Below are 17,937 nucleotides of genomic sequence, written 5' to 3' on the forward strand. Positions count from 1 at the left end.
AAGAAAATAGCGCTGTTCATTCTGTGTGTCTGTGTCTGTGTCTGTGTGATTTGTAGTTTTGTTTTCTGTTTTGGCCAGCTGCCTGAATCTGAACCTGTAGGTAGTGAAGGACCAGCCGGAGTGGACACGCTCTATGGGCAGTCCTGGAGGACTTGGGGAATACCTTAAGCCCTCCACAGGGGGCTCAGGCTTCCCACTACCACCCTGAACCTGAAGGACTTGACCGGGAGGCCCTTCTAACGGGTGCCTGTCCAGTCCACTCTATATTCGGGGTTGTCTGGTCCCCTCCTACACAGGAACAGGAGAGAGAGAGCCTCAAGACTGTGTGGTCTGCCCCCTCACAGGGGCAGGAGAGACACATTGAGACTGTGTGGTCTGCCCCCTCACAGGGGCAGGAGAGACACAGTCAAACCTGTAAGCCGCGGCTCCCTAAGTCTGTAAGTGTTGTCTGGTCTTTGTGCCTGTGATTATTTTTGTGTGTTTCTTTCTTGCGCTGTGCCTGACTGACCAACGGATGATGGGGAACGTTCCTTCCACTCCCCTGGACTTGACTTTAGCTCACTGGAAAGATGTACAGGTGACAGCCCACAATCAGTCAATCAGTGAGAGTGTCCACAAAAAAGAACTCTAGGGGGACCCCCCACCCAGCCTTCTTAAGCAGAAAATTGTTTGGTGTGCTAAAATGTTTTACTAAAACTATCAAGCCCTGGAAAATGAGGCTGGAGAATGCTAAAATCATTTGTTAAAGGTTTTTGTCTTAAAATGTACAGCCGATGCTTATTCAGCGCGCTTTAAGATCTTTTGAAAATGTATGTGTGTGTGGTGTGTGCATGTGTGAGTGTAAACATGTTCAAGACTGCAGTATGGGGGCTGGGAATATGGCCTAGTGGCAAGAGCGCTTGCCTTCTACACATGAAGCTCTCGGTTTGATTCCCCAGCACCACATATATGGAAAACGGCCAGCAGGGGCGCTGTGGCTTAGGTGGCAGAGTGCTAGCCTTGAGCAGGAAGAAGCCAGGGATGGTGCTCAGGCCCTGAGTCCAAGGCCCAGGACTGACCAAAAAAAAAAAAAAAAAAAAAAAAGACTGCAGTATGATGCAAAACTAAGTTTAAGTTTAAATTCAAATGGTCATCAAGTTTGGGCATTACCAAATGCTTTAAAGGTATTATTGCATTATTTTAAAGAGGAACTAGAGTTAAAAAAGGATTTTTCAGGGTTCTTTAATTAAAATTAAAAAAAAAATCAGAGCTAAGTGTCAGAAATTTGGATTTAAAAGGATATATATATATATATATATATATACAAAACTAATGGGGATAGAAGTAAACTCTCATTAACTCTATGTATGTAGGAAGAAATGGCAAAATGGGCCAATGTTTCTCACTAATATATTGGAAAGCTGAATGGATAAGTATTTCTAATTGTAATTCTTGCATTAAGGAAAAATTCAAAGGTCTTCATGCCATGCAGTAACTGGGACTGAAGAAAAAAAAGAGGCTCTTTTGAAACAAGCAGCCCATAGGCAAAGGGCAGCACCTGGTTTCAGAATGCCTGTGAGCTTCAGTTTTTCCAATGCAGATAAAAGCTAAAGTGTTGCTAGTGTTAAAGCAGAGGTTAGTAAAAAGGCTATGGAAAATTGTCCTAAATGATTATTGCAAAGTGAGAAAAGGAGAATTATGGCTACCAAATGTTTAATTGCCATTCCAGCTTCTTTGTAGGTTTTTTGTAACAGTTTCCAGCAGGCCCACAGAGAAGCACAGGTGATTCCTACAAGTTTGTCAAGATCTAATACTGGCCCTTAATAAGTTCCAGGTAAGAGAGCATGCTTAAAAACTACTTCTGGGCTGGGAATATGGCCTAGTGGCAAGAGTGCTTGCCTCCTACACATGAAGCTCTTGGTTCGATTCCCCAGCACCACATATATGGAAAATGGCCAGAAGGGGCGCTGTGGCTCAGGTGGCAGAGTACTAACCTTGAGCGGGAAGAAGCCAGGGATGGTGCTCAGGCCCTGAGTCCAAGGCCCAGGACTGGCCAAAAAAAAAAAAAACCTACTTCTGTGTGGACCACCTTGTTGCTTTTAATTGGAGTAAAGTGGCCCCTTGTAAGACTCACTGATCTGAAATCTGCGGTTCGAAGCCAGTCCGGGCAAAGAAAGGTCCCTGTGAGAGACTTGTCTCTAATCAGCCAGCAGAGTGCTGGGAACAGAGTTGTGTGGAGCTCAAAGTGGTAGGGTGCTAGTCTTGAGCTGGAGAGCTGGGGGACAGCGCTCAGGCCCCGAGTCCAAGTAAAGTCACTCCTGGGACAAAAGTGATAGAGCATCCAGAGGCAGTAAGCCACTGCTTGGATGGCAGAGACGGTGTCAGATCCTAGAGTCACTCCTGTTTGGCCTTTCAAAAGTTAATCAAAGCCGGGAAGTCCTAGAAGAATAGTTCATAAGCATGCCTTCCCAATGCCCATGTCTGTCTACTGGGCAGGAACTTGCCAGTCATCTGTAATAGTGGGTAGTAAGGGTAAGTTTGTCAAATGAGAGGAGAGTTTAAAATCCCAACCCCCCGCATCTACTCAAAGCTCTGACTGGCAGTGAGAATTTTAAGCTGATACATCTGTTCAGGAAAGAAAGCTTGTAGACGTGAGATTGTGTCCTTATTGAGATCTGTTAAAGGCCTGCAAAGGTCATCAGAGATCAGTGCCCCAGCCAGTCAGGAAAAAGCTTTTACAAACTAGAATGTTAAAAGGCACAAATTTGTAAACCTGAAGTCACCCATCTGGGCTTCATATTAAAAGAGAGCAAGCATTGGCTGTCAGATGCACGTAGACTGTGCTGAAAATCCCTGTGCCTAAGTCAGCCAGACAAGTCAGATTTCCTGGGAACAGACTTTAGTAGATCCAGGGCCACGAGCTTTGCCTCCTATGCCCCAGTATTCCCAAGAAGACTTGGAGTGGATAAAGAAAAATCCCATGGCCCACAAAACCCCGAACGGAGAAGGAAACAATGACTGGTGGAAAACTTGTGAAGGGAAACTTATCTTGCCAATAAGGGCTGGGTAAGGGGATCCTTAAGAGAATCCACTGAGCTTCTCACATGGGAACCTGAAAAATGCAGGACATGTTCCAACACTCCAAAGTGAGAATTAGACAAGGAGATCAACTTATTGAAGATATTGTTAAAAATTTCAAGGCCTGGGCTGGGGATATGGCCTAGCGGCAAGAGCGCTTGCCTCGTATACATGAAGCCCTGGGTTCAATTCCCCAGCACCACATATATAGAAAATGGCCAGAAGTGATGCTGTGGCTCAAGTGGCAGAGTGCTTGCCTTGAGCAAAAATAAGCCAGGGACAGTGCTCAGGCCCTGAGTCCAAGGCCCAGGACTGGCCAAAAAAAAAAAAAAAAAATTGCAAGGCCTGTCAGCTTACCAATGCCCCCAATCAACAGATTACTAAAGGAGCTCGCCTCTGTGGGGATAGGCCAGGTGTGTATTGGGAAGTAGATTTAAAACTGGAAAATTTGGATACAAATATTTGCTAGTTTTTGTAGACACCTTTTCAGGATGGGTTGAAGCCTATCCAACAAAGCATGAGACCGTGAATGTAGTGGCTAAGAAGATCCTGGAAGAAATCCTACCCAGGTATGTCTTCCCATCCACCAATGGGTTGGACAACGGACCGGCCTTCATCTCAAAAGTAAGTCAGGGAATAGCTGCTGCACTGGGGACGGATTGGAAATTGCATTGTGCTTATAGACCCCAGAGTTCAGGACAGGTAGAGAGAATGAATCGGACTCTAAAAGAGACCTTAACTAAATTGGCCTTAGAGACTGGCGCAGACTGGGTGTCACTCCTTCCTTTTGCTCTGCTTAGAGTAAGAAATTCTCCCTATCAGCTTGGCTTTACTCCTTTTGAAATAATGTATGGGTACCCCCCACCCATTATCCCTAGCCTTCAGACTGAATTGCTTGCTGATTTGGATGATACTGAATTTTTGTGTAAACTTGATTATTTGCAGCTAGTGCACAGGAAAATGTGGCCCCAACTTAAGGCATTATATGATTCCACTTCTGTCCCTACCCCCCCATTTATTCAGACCAGGGGATTGGGTGTTTGTCCGGAGGCATAACCCCAAATCCTTAGAACCAGGGTGGAAGGGACCCTATGTGGTGCTACTGACTACCACCACCGCCCTTAAGGTAGACGGCATCGCCACTTGGATCCATTGTCCCACTGCAGGCCAGCTGACCCTTTTGCCCTGGACGACAACTACCATGGTGGATGGGAGGTCTCCAAGCACCTGACTCAGCCGCTTCGCCTTCGTCTCAAGAAAAGAAAGTTAGACTGAATATTGTTATAATTTTCTTTTTGTCTTCTTTCCTTGCTACCCAGGCTAATGTTGATATTATTTTGGCAGCTCACTCCCTTATTTTAGGTAGTTTTGGGCTTGCTCAGGAATATGGGTATAGCTACCCAACCCTTAGAGCACAGCTGAGAAGTTTATGTATTATTTTGTTGCTTACATTTGGATACTAAACACTATACAGCTAATGGTAAGTCTGTATAGCTGAAAGTTAATTTTCAGTTTGCAGTAATCCTGCAGTCTCTTGGTAAAGTAGACTAGGTAAGGTCAACGCCCCTGAGTCAGCCTGAAGAAGTTACAGAAGATGGATGATCTTCACCCATCAGCCCCCCTTTAAAACCGAGGGACCAGAGTTGTTTTTGGGAAGATGAGGCAGGATAAACTAGAGGCATGCAAAACAGAGGTACAGAGACTGTACTTGTGAGAAATGGTAACAGGCCCTTTGGTTACTACTTTGGGCCCTATTGGCCCATGCCTTATCTCTATATCATCCCCTAGACATGCAAGCCATTGAAATGGACAGAATGGAGCCATGATTGGCTCCCAAGGTACCAAAAAGAAAAAGGAGGAAATGAAGTGCCAGACTTTGAAGTCAGGCCCCACTTTACCACGTGAACCCCGCTTTACCACTTGAACCTGAGATAAGCAGGCCCTGTGAGCAGACCCAGGATAAGCCCATTAGGGCCCAGTTGGTCTAGAACTCTAACCGCTGGGAATGCTTAACTCTGACCACCCCTGGGGTGCCTCGAACCCTGAGCCAATCAGATTTGTACCTGTGTCCTAGTCTTGCCTGCTTGAACACCTGATTGTTGTAACTTTGTTTTTTGCCTTTATAAACCCTGTGTAATCATAGCTCGAGGCTGCCTTCTAACGTCCGCTGTGCCAGTGGGTAGGACAAGGCCCGGACCGTGGCCCCATTTGAATAAAGTCTTGCCTTGCTATTGCATTTTGGAATGTCTGTGTCTCGGTGGTCTTCTTGGTGATGGTCTCGCGACTTGGCACAACAATCTCAGCCTCCTGAGTAGCTAGGATTACAAGCCTGAGCCACTAACAATACTTGTCTTTACTTTTCAACATCAAGTCTGAAAAACACTCTAAGATACAGAGCTATCCCCACGAAATCCCAGAATCTTAAGATGGTGAGCCTTGGACTCTGGTGTTTTGTGTTGTAAGCATCTTTTATTGCTGTGACACAGTGGTTCATTGGCTCAGCCCTGTACATGAGGAGGCAACCCTTTAAATTCCCTCCTGGGCTCAGGGAGCGGCCATCAAATGTGGAGTGGAGGGAAGGGTGGGGCCGGGCACAGGGAGGACAGTCTTTAATTCTAACCAAAGTAATGCCATTTTATGGCAGGCCACCATTTTAGTTCTGTGCACTTGAGGCTACATGTTCCTTTCCTGGCCTGGTTTTCTTCAGACCCGTGGTTAACCCGTGTTCTTCTAGGAATGGCAGCCATGAACAAAAACACAGGGCTTGCTTCCATGGAGCTTGCGTTTAACCTAGAGGCAAGAAAATAGCACGGACAAAAATAAGGGAAAGGAATCGTGTTTTCAATTTAGATAGAAGGGTTAGGGAAGGATCCACTGGGAAAATCTCCTTAGAGCAAGAATGCAAAGAAAGCCTGGGAAAACCCGCGGACTCAACGGGAGTTGCAAGTCAGCCTGGGAGCCAACGGCGACACCGAGTCCCTAGCTCCAAGCGCCCTAAAAAGCGTCGCCGCGCAGTGACGTACTTCCCTTGGCCAATAACCGAAGCCGCCGAAATTACGGAAGGCCAGCGCCTGTCGCCGCGATCTCCATTTTACTTCCTGGCACCAATACACGATGAACCCTCCTAACTGGCATCGTTTTACCACTCGTTAGGGATGAGATCGATATTTTTCACTTCCAAGAGGACGGCAGAGGAGACCCTGCATCATAAGATCGGAACAGTGAGAACCAATCCGGGTAGGGAGGGAACAGGTGTGCAGCGCTGCCCTCATCAATGATGGCGGACAGAGCCAGGAGCGCGCGCCACGCTCCGGGAGTGGCGCGCGCTCTCGACGCTCAGCCTGGGGGGCGTGGCTACCGTGGATGAGGACGCGCGCTCGGCGCCCGGGCCTTACGTCATCAGCGTCGCCACCGCCACAGCCACCGCCGCCTTTTCCCGATTGTGGAGAGGAGGATGGAGCCGGTGACTGTGGCCTCCAACGGCGGGGACAGGCCTGGGGTCCCCGCAGGCTCAGGCCTGTCGGCTTCCCAGCGTCGGGCGGAGCTGCGGCGGAGAAAGCTGCTCATGAACTCCGAGCAGCGCATCAACCGGATCATGGGCTTCCACCGGCCCGGGAGCGCTTCGGGTGAGAGCTTCGGCTTTCCCCGGGGTCATTCGTCCCTCGCCCCTCCTCCGACCTTTGACCTCGACACCTGACCCTTGGCCTCCCTGACCCCTCTTCTGGCCTCTCCCGCCCCCCTCCGTGATGCCCCGCGGACCCCAGCCTCCCCCCCAGCACGTCCCTCCTTCTTTCCCGGAACCTCGCCCCGAGGTCGCCCCCGCCCCGGTCCCGAGCGTTGCCCGGCCCCCGGGCCCCTCCTCCCCGTGTCGGCCTGGTGTCTGCGGGAGCAGACACCGACTTCCATCCTCCGACTTACTGGGCCCCTGAGCCCTCAAGGAGATTGATTTTCTTTCCTTAGTTCCAAACGCATTTCTTCCCATCACCTTCCTTGGGAGTCCACCTCTTGCCTTTTACCTTCTCACTCTGTCCGTCTACACCACTTGTCTTCCCTGAAGAGCCGGCCACCCCGTCCTAGGTGGATCGGGAACCCCTAGCTGGGTGTGCCCGAGGCCGCCGCAACCCTGAGACCTGTGGATCTTCCACAAGGATAGATACTAGATAGATGATAGATACAGAGAGGGATCGATACGTAGATACATAGTTGAAGGATGAGTGAAGTGTGTGTGTGTGTGTGTGTGTGTGTGTATGTGTGTGCGCGCGCGCGCTCGCTGGTCCTGGGGTCTGAACTGTGGGCCAGGGCGCTGTCCCTGAGATTGTTTGCTCAAGGCTAGTGCTCTTCCACTTGAGCCACAGCTCCACTTCTGGCTTTTGGTGGTTAATTGGAGCTAGGAGCCTCACACTTTGCTACCTAGACTGGCTTTAAACCATAATCCTCAGATCTCAGCCTCCTGAGTAGCTAGGATAACGTGTGAGCTACTGGTGCCTGGCTGTTTGTTATTTTATTTTTATTTTTTAAACTCTACAACATCCAAAAACTGCCTAAGTGCCTATTAATGGCAGCCTGACTACATAAACTATGGCAGCTATGCCACACCCTATGTACTGTGAGGTCCAGATTCAGGAATTTAATTCTAAAATGCTGGTTCTTAAAAAGCTTTAATGTGTTTACATTTTCAATCAAATAAGCTAGTGCAAAAAGTGAAATCATACTGCTGGAATGTATTTGTGAAACGCTATTTTCCTGATGATTGCTCATCCCTAATATCTTTCCCAGTCTGCTCATTACTCTTAGCACCTACTCATTAAGTTTGGATTATTTCTTCTGTGAGAATACTTTTTTGGGGTGCTTTATTTGGAGGGTGTAGTCCCAGGTTTTATTTTTTGTTGTTGCTATTTTATGCAAGATACTGCCATGTTCTAGTTGCAGATTTTTAAATATTAATATGTAAGATGAAGCCGGGTGCCAGTGGCTTACGCCTGTAATTCTAGCTACTCAGGAGACTAAGATGTGAGGATTATGGTTCCAAATCAGGCCAGGCAGGAAAGTCTGTGAGACTCTTATCGCCAATAAACCATCAAAAGAAGCCAGAAGTGGAGCTGTGGCTTACACAGTAGAGCACTAGCTTTGAGCAAAAGAGCTTAGGGATAGCACCTGGGCCCTGAGTTCACACACACACACACACACACACACACACACAGTGAGATGTTTGTGAGTATATAATATACAAGTGTACAAGAGCTCTGTTTGCATTTATTTATTTATTTATTTTTCCTTAGAAGAAGACACTCAAGCAAAATCAAAGCAGCAGGACAGTGACAAATTGAACTCCCTCAGCATTCCTTCGGTTTCAAAGCGAATAGTGCTGGGTGATTCGGTCGGTTCAGGAGCAACTGATGAGCACGGTCTTATTATGGAAGCTAAGGGTGCCCAGATGGGAGAAAAATTGGACTCATTCATTAAACCCCCTGAGTGCAGTAATGATGCCAATCGTGAACTCCCCCAGCGGAACAGAGGGGATGTGACAGGAGACACTGTCCAGCGGGCTTCCCACCATGGCCTGGAACAGTACCTGTCCAGATTCGAAGAAGTCATGAAGCTTCGGAAACAGCTAATCAGCGAAAAGCCTCATCAAGAGGATGGAAACACCACAGAGGAATTTGACTCTTTCCGAATATTTAGATTGGTGGGCTGTGCTCTTCTTGCCCTTGGGGTCAGAGCTTTTGTTTGCAAATATTTGGTAAGAAAAGAGCGGTTACCTGTTACACTTACTTGGAAAATACAAATTGTTTATACTAACAGGTACTTTTAATCCATAGAATTTATTGCAGATATTAATATCTACCAGCTCTCTTGGACGTTTATCAACTTGATGATTCATCATAGTTATAGAATGCAAGCCTACTACTACTAATGATGTCTTGCTACTACTACTACTAATGTCTTGCTATATATGTAGCTACTGTTTAAGGGCTTTGCTTATATCTATTCATTTAATGCCCATCCTGATGAACTAGGTATCACTTGAACCTATAAGGGAGTGATGACTCAGAGAGGCTAAGTCATTTGCCCAATGTCACTCAGCAACTAAGTGACATTATATATTTATACATTTATATATACTTATACTTTTCTTTTTTTCTAGTCTGTAGTGGGGCTTGAACTCAGGGCCTGGACACTGTCCTTGAGTTCTTTCACTCAAGGCTAGCACTCTTATCACTTTGAGCCGCAGCTCCACTTCTAGCTTTCTGGTGGTTAATTGGAGTCTCACAGACTTCCTGCCCAGGTTGGCTTTGAACTGCGGACCTCAGATCTTAGCTTCCTGAGTCACTAGGATTACAAGCGTGAGCCACCAGTGCCTGGCTAATATATTTTTTTTTTCACATAGTTTGAAGCCTGAAAACACAGCTTCTGAAAGGTTTTACAGCATTTTACAATGCGGCTGCATCATCTGTTTGCTGTGCCACAACATGGTCCTGCTGTTTCACATTATTTGGAAGAGTGCAGAAAAGCATAGCCCACGGTTGGCTGTTTTGCTCTTCAAAGTAGACATTTTACGAATACTAACCAGGCTAGGAATGTGGCTTAGCAGTAGAGTGCTTGCCTTGCATGCATGAAGCCCTGAGTTCGATTCCTCAGTACCACATATACAGAAAAAGCCAGAAGTGGTGCTGTAGTTCAAGTGGTAGAGTGTTTGCCTTGAGTGAAAAGAAGCCTGGGACAGTGCTCAAGCCCTGAGTTCAAGCCCCCCCCCACCCCCAAAAAAGGAAAAAATACCAACCTTGTGCTGGGCACACATAAAATTTTCCAGAGAGTTGATGTTTATATCATTAAGTAGAATGATATTTTAATTTTTAATTTTTATTATTTTTTTGGCCAGTCCTGGGCCTTGAACTCAGGGCCTGAGCACTGTCCCTGGCTTCTTTTTGCTCAAGGCTAGCACTCTGCCACTTGAGCCACAGCGCCATTCTGGCTGTTTTCTGTATATGTGGTGCTGGGGAATCGAACCCAGGGCCTCATATATACAAGGCAAGCACTCTTGCCACTAGGCCATATCCCCAGCCCTATTTTAATTTTTATTTATTTTTGTACTTGTAGTATTTGAAGTCTCCTGTCAAGTTTGAACTCAGGGTCTTGCACTTGCCATACGTGTCGCCCTTTTTGCTTTACATGTTTCTTGAGGTAGAGTCTAGAGTCTATACCTTGACAAGACTGTGTGTGCGTGCTTGTGTGAGCATGTGCCAGTCCTAGGTATTGAATTCAGGGCTTGGACACTGTCCCTGAGCTCTTCAGTTCAAGGCTAGTGCTCTACCACTTGAGCCACAGCACTACATCTGGTTTTCTGGTGGTTCATTGGAGATAAGACCCTCACAGTCTTTCCTGCCCGGGCTGGCTTTGAATTGTGGTCCTCAGATCTCAGCCTCCTCAGTAACTAGGCTTACAGTCAGGAGCCACAGCTCTTGGCAACAACCCATTTTATCAGTAGTAGAGCAGCTTATCATTTGAGGGCCTATGAGAGCAGCTATACGAGTTAAGTCTTTCCCCAAATGAGTCCTGGGCCTTTATGTGTGCTTGAGGTTGTCAGAGCCCTCTAGGTTGGAGAGGAATGTCACTGCATGATGTATTACACACATCTATCACCTGATTTAAAAGAGAGGTTTTGTATGAATACGGTAGTACACCTGTAATCCCAGCACTCAGGAAGCAGCAGAGGAGGTCATGAGTTCAAGGCCAGCCTTGGCTAGGTAGTAAGATCCTGTGCTAAACAACAATAACCATACTAGAATCCTCCCAAAGGGGGAGGGATTGGGGAGGAGGGAAGGTGGGAGAAAAATGAGGGAGGGAGTAACAAGTTTGACAAGAAATGTACTCACTACCTTACATATGTCTATACATCATCTTGACAATAAAATTAAAATAAATCCTCCCCTAAATAAAAAATAAGGTAAGTTTTTATGGAACAAACATCTTGGGGACATTGAAAGAATTGTTGACCTGAGAAACGTGTTTTATGGTTAGGGATTGCCAACTCTTCCCTTTCTTCACTTTCAGCTGCTAAATTAAGCATTTTCCTGTAGTGTCTCACTTGAAATTTTGTAGCTTTTGTTAGGCTGGCACATTGTGACTTGAATGATTCTGTTGGAAAATTTTAATCCTGTCTTCTGTTTTCACAGTCCATATTTGCTCCATTTCTTACTTTGCAACTTGCGTACATGGGACTGTACAAATATTTTCCCAAGGTAAATGAAAATTCTTTCCTAACTCATTTTATATTTAGATTGATTTGACTAGCTAATTCTAAGAATAGAAACTTAAAAAAAAAGAATTCTATTTGTTGGCCAGGCAAGGTATTAATCCCTCAGAAAGGAGAGGCAGAAAGATTAGAAGTTCAAGGCCAGCTTGGTTGTATAGTGAGATGCTGTCAAAAAACAAAAAGTAAGACAAACAAAAAGTGGTAACCTTACTTGTATGATCGAGTGAGAGTAGAGTAGGTAGCCCAGTTGGTCTGGAATTCATGATCCTCCTGCCTCAGCCTCCAGAATGCTAGGGTTTTGGGAGTATACTACTATACACAGCATGGGATCAAGTTTTTGTTTACATTTTCCTTGAAAAAATGGCCCATTGTCTGTTTGCTTTTTGATCATATTTGTATGTGACTTTGTGTGTATACTGGGCTGATCATATTTGTTTTTGTGCAGGTCCTGGGGCTTGAACTCTGGGCTTGTGAGCTATTTCTGAGCTTTTGTGCTCAGAGGAGCCACAGCTCCACTTCCAGCTGTTTGTAGTAAATTGGAGATAAGAGTCTCATGGACTTTCCTGTCCAGACTGGCTTTGAACATTGATTTTGGATCTCAGCCTCCTGTGTAGCTAGGAGTTACAGGTGTGAGTCACTAGGGACTGGCCTTTTTTTATTTTTTTCTTGTCCTGAGGCTTGACAGTGTCCTTGGGACACTTGTCTCCTCTCTCTTTTTTGCTCAAGGGTAGCACTCTCTCACTTTGAGTTACAGGGCCACTTCCTGATTTTCTGGTAGTTAATTGGAGGTAAAAACCTTTTTTTTTATTTTTTTTTTTGGCTCATTGTCCCTGGCTTCTTTTTTTGCTCAAGGCTAGCACTCTGCCACTTGAGTCACAGCGCCACTTCTGGCCATTTTCTGTATATGTGGTGCTGGGGAATCGAACCCAGGGCTTCATGTATACGAGGCAAGCACTCTTGCCACTAGGCCATATCCCCAGCTCCTTGATCATGTTTTAAATAGGGCTTGTATAGTCTTCTGAGAGCTGAACAATTCATTTGACTTTTTCTCTCTGCAGGGTGAAAAGAAGATAAAGACCACTGTACTAACTGCTGCCCTTCTGTTATCTGGAATTCCTGCTGAAGTGATAAATCGATCTATGGATACCTACAGCAAAATGGGAGAGGTCTTCACAGATCTCTGTGTCTACTTCTTTACATTCATCTTTTGTCATGAATTGCTTGGTTACTGGGGCTCTGAAGTACCCTGAGGCCCATAGGGGGGAAGCTCTCAAAACAAAACACAATGAATCTTCCCTATTGCTATGCCTCTAAAGGAAGCAAATTGGTTTACACCTTTAATTCTCTTTACAGGAATTGTAAAACCATTTGTTTAGGGTCTCTAGGACTGATTCCCTGATTTCAAAGGGGTGAGTTTGAGTTAGTACTGATATGAAGAATAGAATAACAATGTCATTACTGATTTCTCTTATTTAATTAGAATCCCTAGTCTAAACCTTTCCCCTGACTTCTCAGATTTGTAATTCCTCTTTTGGACATGAGCTTTTAGGGGAGCAGATATGCAAGGTATCAGCCAGCCCTAAGGACTGCTTCTTGTATTTGTGTTGTTCTGCCTTGAGAAATGAAAACCATTTTAAAAATAAAATGAAAGAAATTGAACTGTCTGATTTTAAGCCTGTTCATTTTCACATAAGGGCTACATATGTTATTTGTCTTTTTTTTTTTGGCCAGTCCAGGTCCTTGGACTCAGGGCCTGAGCACTGTCTCTGGCTTCCTTTTGCTCAAGGCTAGCACTCTGCCACTTGAGCTACAGCGCCACTTCTGGCCGTTTTCTGTATATGTGGTGCTGGGGAATTGTACCCATGGCCTTATGTATACAAGGCAAGCTCTCTTGCCACTAGGCCATATCCCCAGCCCCTTTTTTTTGGGTGTTATTATCTTAGTTTTTTTAAAAATTGTTTTGGGGCTTGAACTCTGGGCCTGGGGCTCTGTCTCTGAGCTCTTCAGTTCAAGGCTAGTGCTCTGCCACTTGAGCCACAGCGCCACTTTCTGGTGGTTCATTGGAGATAGGAGTCTCACAGACTTTCCTGCCTTGGCTGGCTTCAAACAGTAATCCTCAGATCTCAGTCTCCTGAGTAGCTAGGATTACAAATGCCCAGCATAGTATCTTAGTTTTTATTTAAATATTTAATGGAAGAAATGGTTAACATTCATACAGGTGGGCTGATAGTATAGGTCAGTAGCATGCATGAGGCCTGTGTTGAATTCCCAGAACCCTGGGGTGGAGGTGGCTAGGAAAGGGTGGGGGGAGCGGGGGGGATAATGCATGTGAAGTTACAATGTATTTATGAAGTTTTTAATCTACTGTTTTCCACACTTAGAATTGGAAATTTTCTCTTTTTTCATATGTCACAATATGGGATATTGTTTGCATTTTTTTTCTCTGCTGATATCTAATGTATGTAGGTTCCTGTGTAGGTAGAGAAGTGCTCTTCCATTAAGCTACATTTATAACAGGATAGTAGCTGGGTACTGGTGGCTCATACCTGTCATCCTAGCTACTCAGGAGATTGAGATCTGAGGATCTTGGCTTAAAGCTACCCCAGGCAGAAAAATCCATGAGACTCTTAACTCAAATGAACCACCAGAAAACCAGAAATGGTGCAGTGGCTTAAATAGTAGAGTGCTAGCTTTGAGCAAAAGAGATCAAGGACAGTGCCCAGGCTCCAAGTTCAAGCTCCAGGACCAACAAAATAACAACAACAATGAAAACAGGATAAAACTGAAGTGTCACATGGCTTGTTAAATTCTTACAGATTTTTGTATGGTCTATTTGGTTAATCTGTCAAAAACACTGTTTATTTTTGGTTGATTGTGGGGCTTGAACTCAGGACCTGGGTGCTGTCCCCGAGCTCTTTTGCTGAAGGCTAGCACTCTACCAATTTGACCCACAACTCCACTTCTGGTTTTTGAGTGGTTAATTGGAGATGAGTTTCTTAGGGGTGACTTTTCTGCCTGGGTTGGCTTCAAACTGTGATCCTCAGATCTTAGCCTCCTGAGTACATAGGATTACAGGTCTGAGCCATGGGCCCTTTAGTTCTTTTTCCATACTTCCTACCTGGTGTATGCTTTGATGTGAATCACTTCCTACTGTAGCTGGCAGGTGCATCCCACCTCACCCAGCTTTCCTTTGCAATGGAATCTTGTGTACTTTTCAGCCCAGGCTAGTCCTGATCTCAGTGTCCTATGTAGCTAGGCTCCTGCAACCTCATCTAGCTATTGGTTGAGAAGAGTGCTAATTATTCCCTCTCCCTTGGCCTGGCCTCACACCATGACCCTCCCTATCGGCCTCCTAGGTAGCTAGGATGACAGCTGTTGAGCCATTGACCCAGTAAGTCTATTCTTTTGATTTGGGATTCAGATCACCAGCAAACACATTTCCCAATTTCATAACTAATGCATGTTTAGAGTTGTCATTCCTCCCTAAAGTCCTGGGTATACCAGTTGTCTTGAATTGCATGTTCACCACTCTTATTCTCAAGAAAAGTCTCATTTAATGACAAAGTTTTAGTAATCAGAGAGCATAGCCATTTTTTTTTTTTTTTTTGGCCAGTCCTGGGCCTTGGACTCACTCAGGGCCTGAGCACTGTCCCTGGCCTCTTCTTGCTCAAGGCTAGCACTCTGCCACTTGAGCCACAGCGCCCCCTCTGGCCGTTTTCCATATATGTGGTGCTGGGGAATCGAACTGTGAGCTTCATGTGTAGAAGGCAAGCACTCTTGCCACTAGGCCATACTCCCAGCCCCGCATAGCCAAATTTATATGTTGAAGAAATGATCCATATCAGTTTCTATCGGTGCCATATTTCCCCTCTATTTGGTATCTCCTTAGTTATTTCCTTCAATGTGTTGAATAACATAAAATCATATAGTTTTTTTTAGTGTTTAAAAATGTACATGTATTAAAACTAGACAGATGGACTGCAGTGGCTCAGCCTGTAACCCTAGCTACTCAGGATGTTGAGATCCGAGGATTATGTTTGAAAGCCAGCCAAAGCAGGAAAGTCCATGAGTCTCTGATTACTAATTACCACCAAAAAAGCCAGAAGTCTGCCAGGTGCCAGTGGCTCATGCCTATAATACTACCTATTCAGGAGGCTGAATTCTCAGGATCTCATTTCAAAGCCAGTTCAGGCAGGAAAAGCCCTGAGACTTTTATCTCCAATTAACCACCAGAAAACTGGAAATGGTGCTGTGGCTCAAGTGGTAGAGCACTAGCCTTGCACTGAAGAGCTCAGGGAACAGTGTTCAAGCCCCACAGCTGACAAAAAAAAAAAAAGCCAGAAGTGAAGCTGTGGCCCACGTTGTATAGCACTAGCCTTTATTTTTGGAAAAACTAAGAGGTACAAATGAGTGTTGCGTTATGGCATGCATATTGCAGGAGAGCACTCTCAATCCTGACTGTATTTTACAATCACTGCAAGGCTTTAAGTTTCATGGTAGTGAAAGGAGATCCTGAGAGAAATTACAGCATCTGTATTTTTCTCCCTGAGCCTTCCCTGTGCAGGCCAAGTTGAGAACAGTTACTTTTAGCTCTTTGTGGTCATTGCCAGGTTAACTCCTCAGTGTGTGTGTGTGTGTGTGTGTGTGTGTGTGCCCACATGCTGGTCTTGGGGCTTGAACTCAGAGCCTGGCCACTGTCCCTGAGCTTTTTTGTGTAAGGCTTGTGTCCTACCACTTGAACCACAGATCCATGTCTGGCTTTTTGGTGGTTTATTGGAGATAAGAATCTCATGGTCTTTCCTACCTGGGTGGACTGCTGCCTTAAAGATGCAAGATGACTTCCCTCTGTGGGAGCTGGGCCCTCTCCAGTGTGGATTCTCCTCAAGGGAAGGCCATCTGCCCGCTTTGAGTCCCCTACTAGACTAAGCACTCTCCTCAGGAGCTGGCGTGTGCCTGGCACGAGGTAATGCACACCCGATTAGAGTACGTGAGCAGAGAAGTCTAGGTAGGTAGTGTGATTTAGTGCAGATTAAGGAAGATATGAGCTCCTGCTCTGGGACAGCAGCGACAGGCCGCTGTAGCAGAGATTCTTGCAGGGAAAACCAGGCTGACATGCCCTCCTTGGTACCAGCCAGTCAGCCTCCTACTGGCCTTTGCTCGGTCTTGGCTTCCCTTTTTATGCGCGGCCTCCACAGCGCCGCGGGGATGCAACGTGGCCTCCTACCAATAGGCAGCGCTGCTCGGTGACTGCGCTGCGGTGAGGCAGCGCGGACTCCGGCCGATAGGCGACGCTGTAGGGAGGTGACGGCTTCCGGTCGTATGTTTCCGGCTTCCGGTGGGCGGGCGGGCGGCCGGCACCGGCACTTCCTGTTTTCGTTGGCCGCGCTGGGACGGCGGTCTCCGCTATGGCGGCCTCCTCTGTGGCATCCGAGGCGTCTTAGGGCCGGTGTCGCTCGGCGCCCTCGGCAGCGCGGCTGTTCCCGCGTTCGTCCTGCAGTTCGTGTGCTCTGCCCCCGGGTACTGGCATCATGGGTCGGGAGTCGCGGTGAGTCCGGCGGGAAGTCAGCGGGTAGGAGGGGAGGCGGGAGTTGAGGCGGCGGCGGGCCGGGCCCGGCCCCACGTGCAGCGGGTCTGTCCGCAGGTGGCCGCCTGGGACGCCCGGAGGGGAACGGCCCCTCAGTGTGACCGGCGACGCACCCGACGCCCGGACTTGGCGCCCCGACGTCCCTTCCCCATAGCCTCTGCCGTTCGCGCCCTTGCGGCGGCGGCGGCGGGAGCAAAGCTCCGGGACGTTACGGGACCGCCAGGGCCCTCCCTGTGACCACCGGGCACCGCCAGCGCCTCCTCCCCGGAGGCCAGCGCCAGAGTCCCCGCCTTGATCTCCCGTCATCGCCTGGAAGCCCTCCCTGACTATCTCTTCCTTCCTGGCGTTTGCAGCGTTTCTCAGCTCCAGGCTCTGATTTCACTTTTTGGCGCACTTGTGGTCCTTCCCAAGTATAACGAAACACTGTGAAGCAGATTTTTCCTTTTTCTTTAAATTTTATTTCATGTCAGTCGTGGGGTTTGAACTCAGGACTTGGGCGCTGCTGTCTTTGAGCTTTTTTTATTTTTTTGTTCAGGACTAGATCATTCGATCCACAGCTCGCTCCCTTCTGGCTTTTTACAGGTTGATTGGAGTTGAGTCTCACGAGCTTTTCTGCCCTTCCTGACTTTGACCACGATTCTCAGATCTCAGCCTCTTGAGTAGCTGGGATTACAGGAGTGAGCCAGCAGCACCCGGCTTTGCGTAGACTTTTTTTTTTCTTTTTTTTTTAAACCTAAACAGCGCCGCACCCTACTTGGCCTTTATTGGACTACAATAAATATTTGATGAGCAGTCATTTACTTCACAAATAGGTCTATCTCTTGGTTACCTGCTTTCTATCTTAAAAAAACCAAAGCAATTAAATTGTTAACATAAAGGTGATATACAAGCGGATTACAGTTACATAAGTCAGGTACATTTCTTTTTGGACAGTGTCATCCCTTCCCTTGGTTTCTTCCAGTTTTTCCTTCCCATCCCCACCCACAGGTCGTATGGTTTATTTTCAACATGCTTTCTATCTTTTTAAAACTGCAATGGAGGC

General features: G+C 46.6%; 2 protein-coding genes across 3 annotated transcripts in view; both read left to right on the plus strand.

The window, feature by feature from the left end:
• The first annotated feature begins 6,474 nt into the window (after positions 1-6,474).
• Positions 6,475-12,975, plus strand: Camlg (calcium modulating ligand). Of its 2 annotated transcripts, none has more exons than XM_048334253.1 (4): positions 6,475-6,683; positions 8,337-8,797; positions 11,232-11,297; positions 12,370-12,975. In XM_048334253.1, exons 1-4 carry the CDS (start codon positions 6,512-6,514, stop codon positions 12,559-12,561), a joined length of 891 nt encoding a protein of 296 aa, XP_048190210.1. In that variant the 5' UTR covers positions 6,475-6,511; the 3' UTR covers positions 12,562-12,975. The 2 variants fall into 2 exon arrangements, with proteins under 2 accessions (XP_048190210.1, XP_048190211.1); XM_048334254.1 differs by having other exon boundaries at positions 8,340-8,797.
• Positions 12,976-16,701: 3,726 nt separating this feature from the next.
• Ddx46 (DEAD-box helicase 46) overlaps positions 16,702-17,937 on the plus strand; it is a 46,722-nt gene continuing 45,486 nt past the window's right edge. The window contains exon 1 of the mRNA XM_048333988.1: positions 16,702-16,856. Coding sequence (XP_048189945.1) covers positions 16,840-16,856 — 17 coding nt within the window. The 5' untranslated portion in view covers positions 16,702-16,839. The remainder of the gene's footprint in view (positions 16,857-17,937) is intronic.

The sequence above is a fragment of the Perognathus longimembris genome, chromosome 25, assembly GCF_023159225.1.
Source record: "Perognathus longimembris pacificus isolate PPM17 chromosome 25, ASM2315922v1, whole genome shotgun sequence".
In the NCBI taxonomy this organism is placed as follows: domain Eukaryota; kingdom Metazoa; phylum Chordata; class Mammalia; order Rodentia; family Heteromyidae; genus Perognathus; species Perognathus longimembris.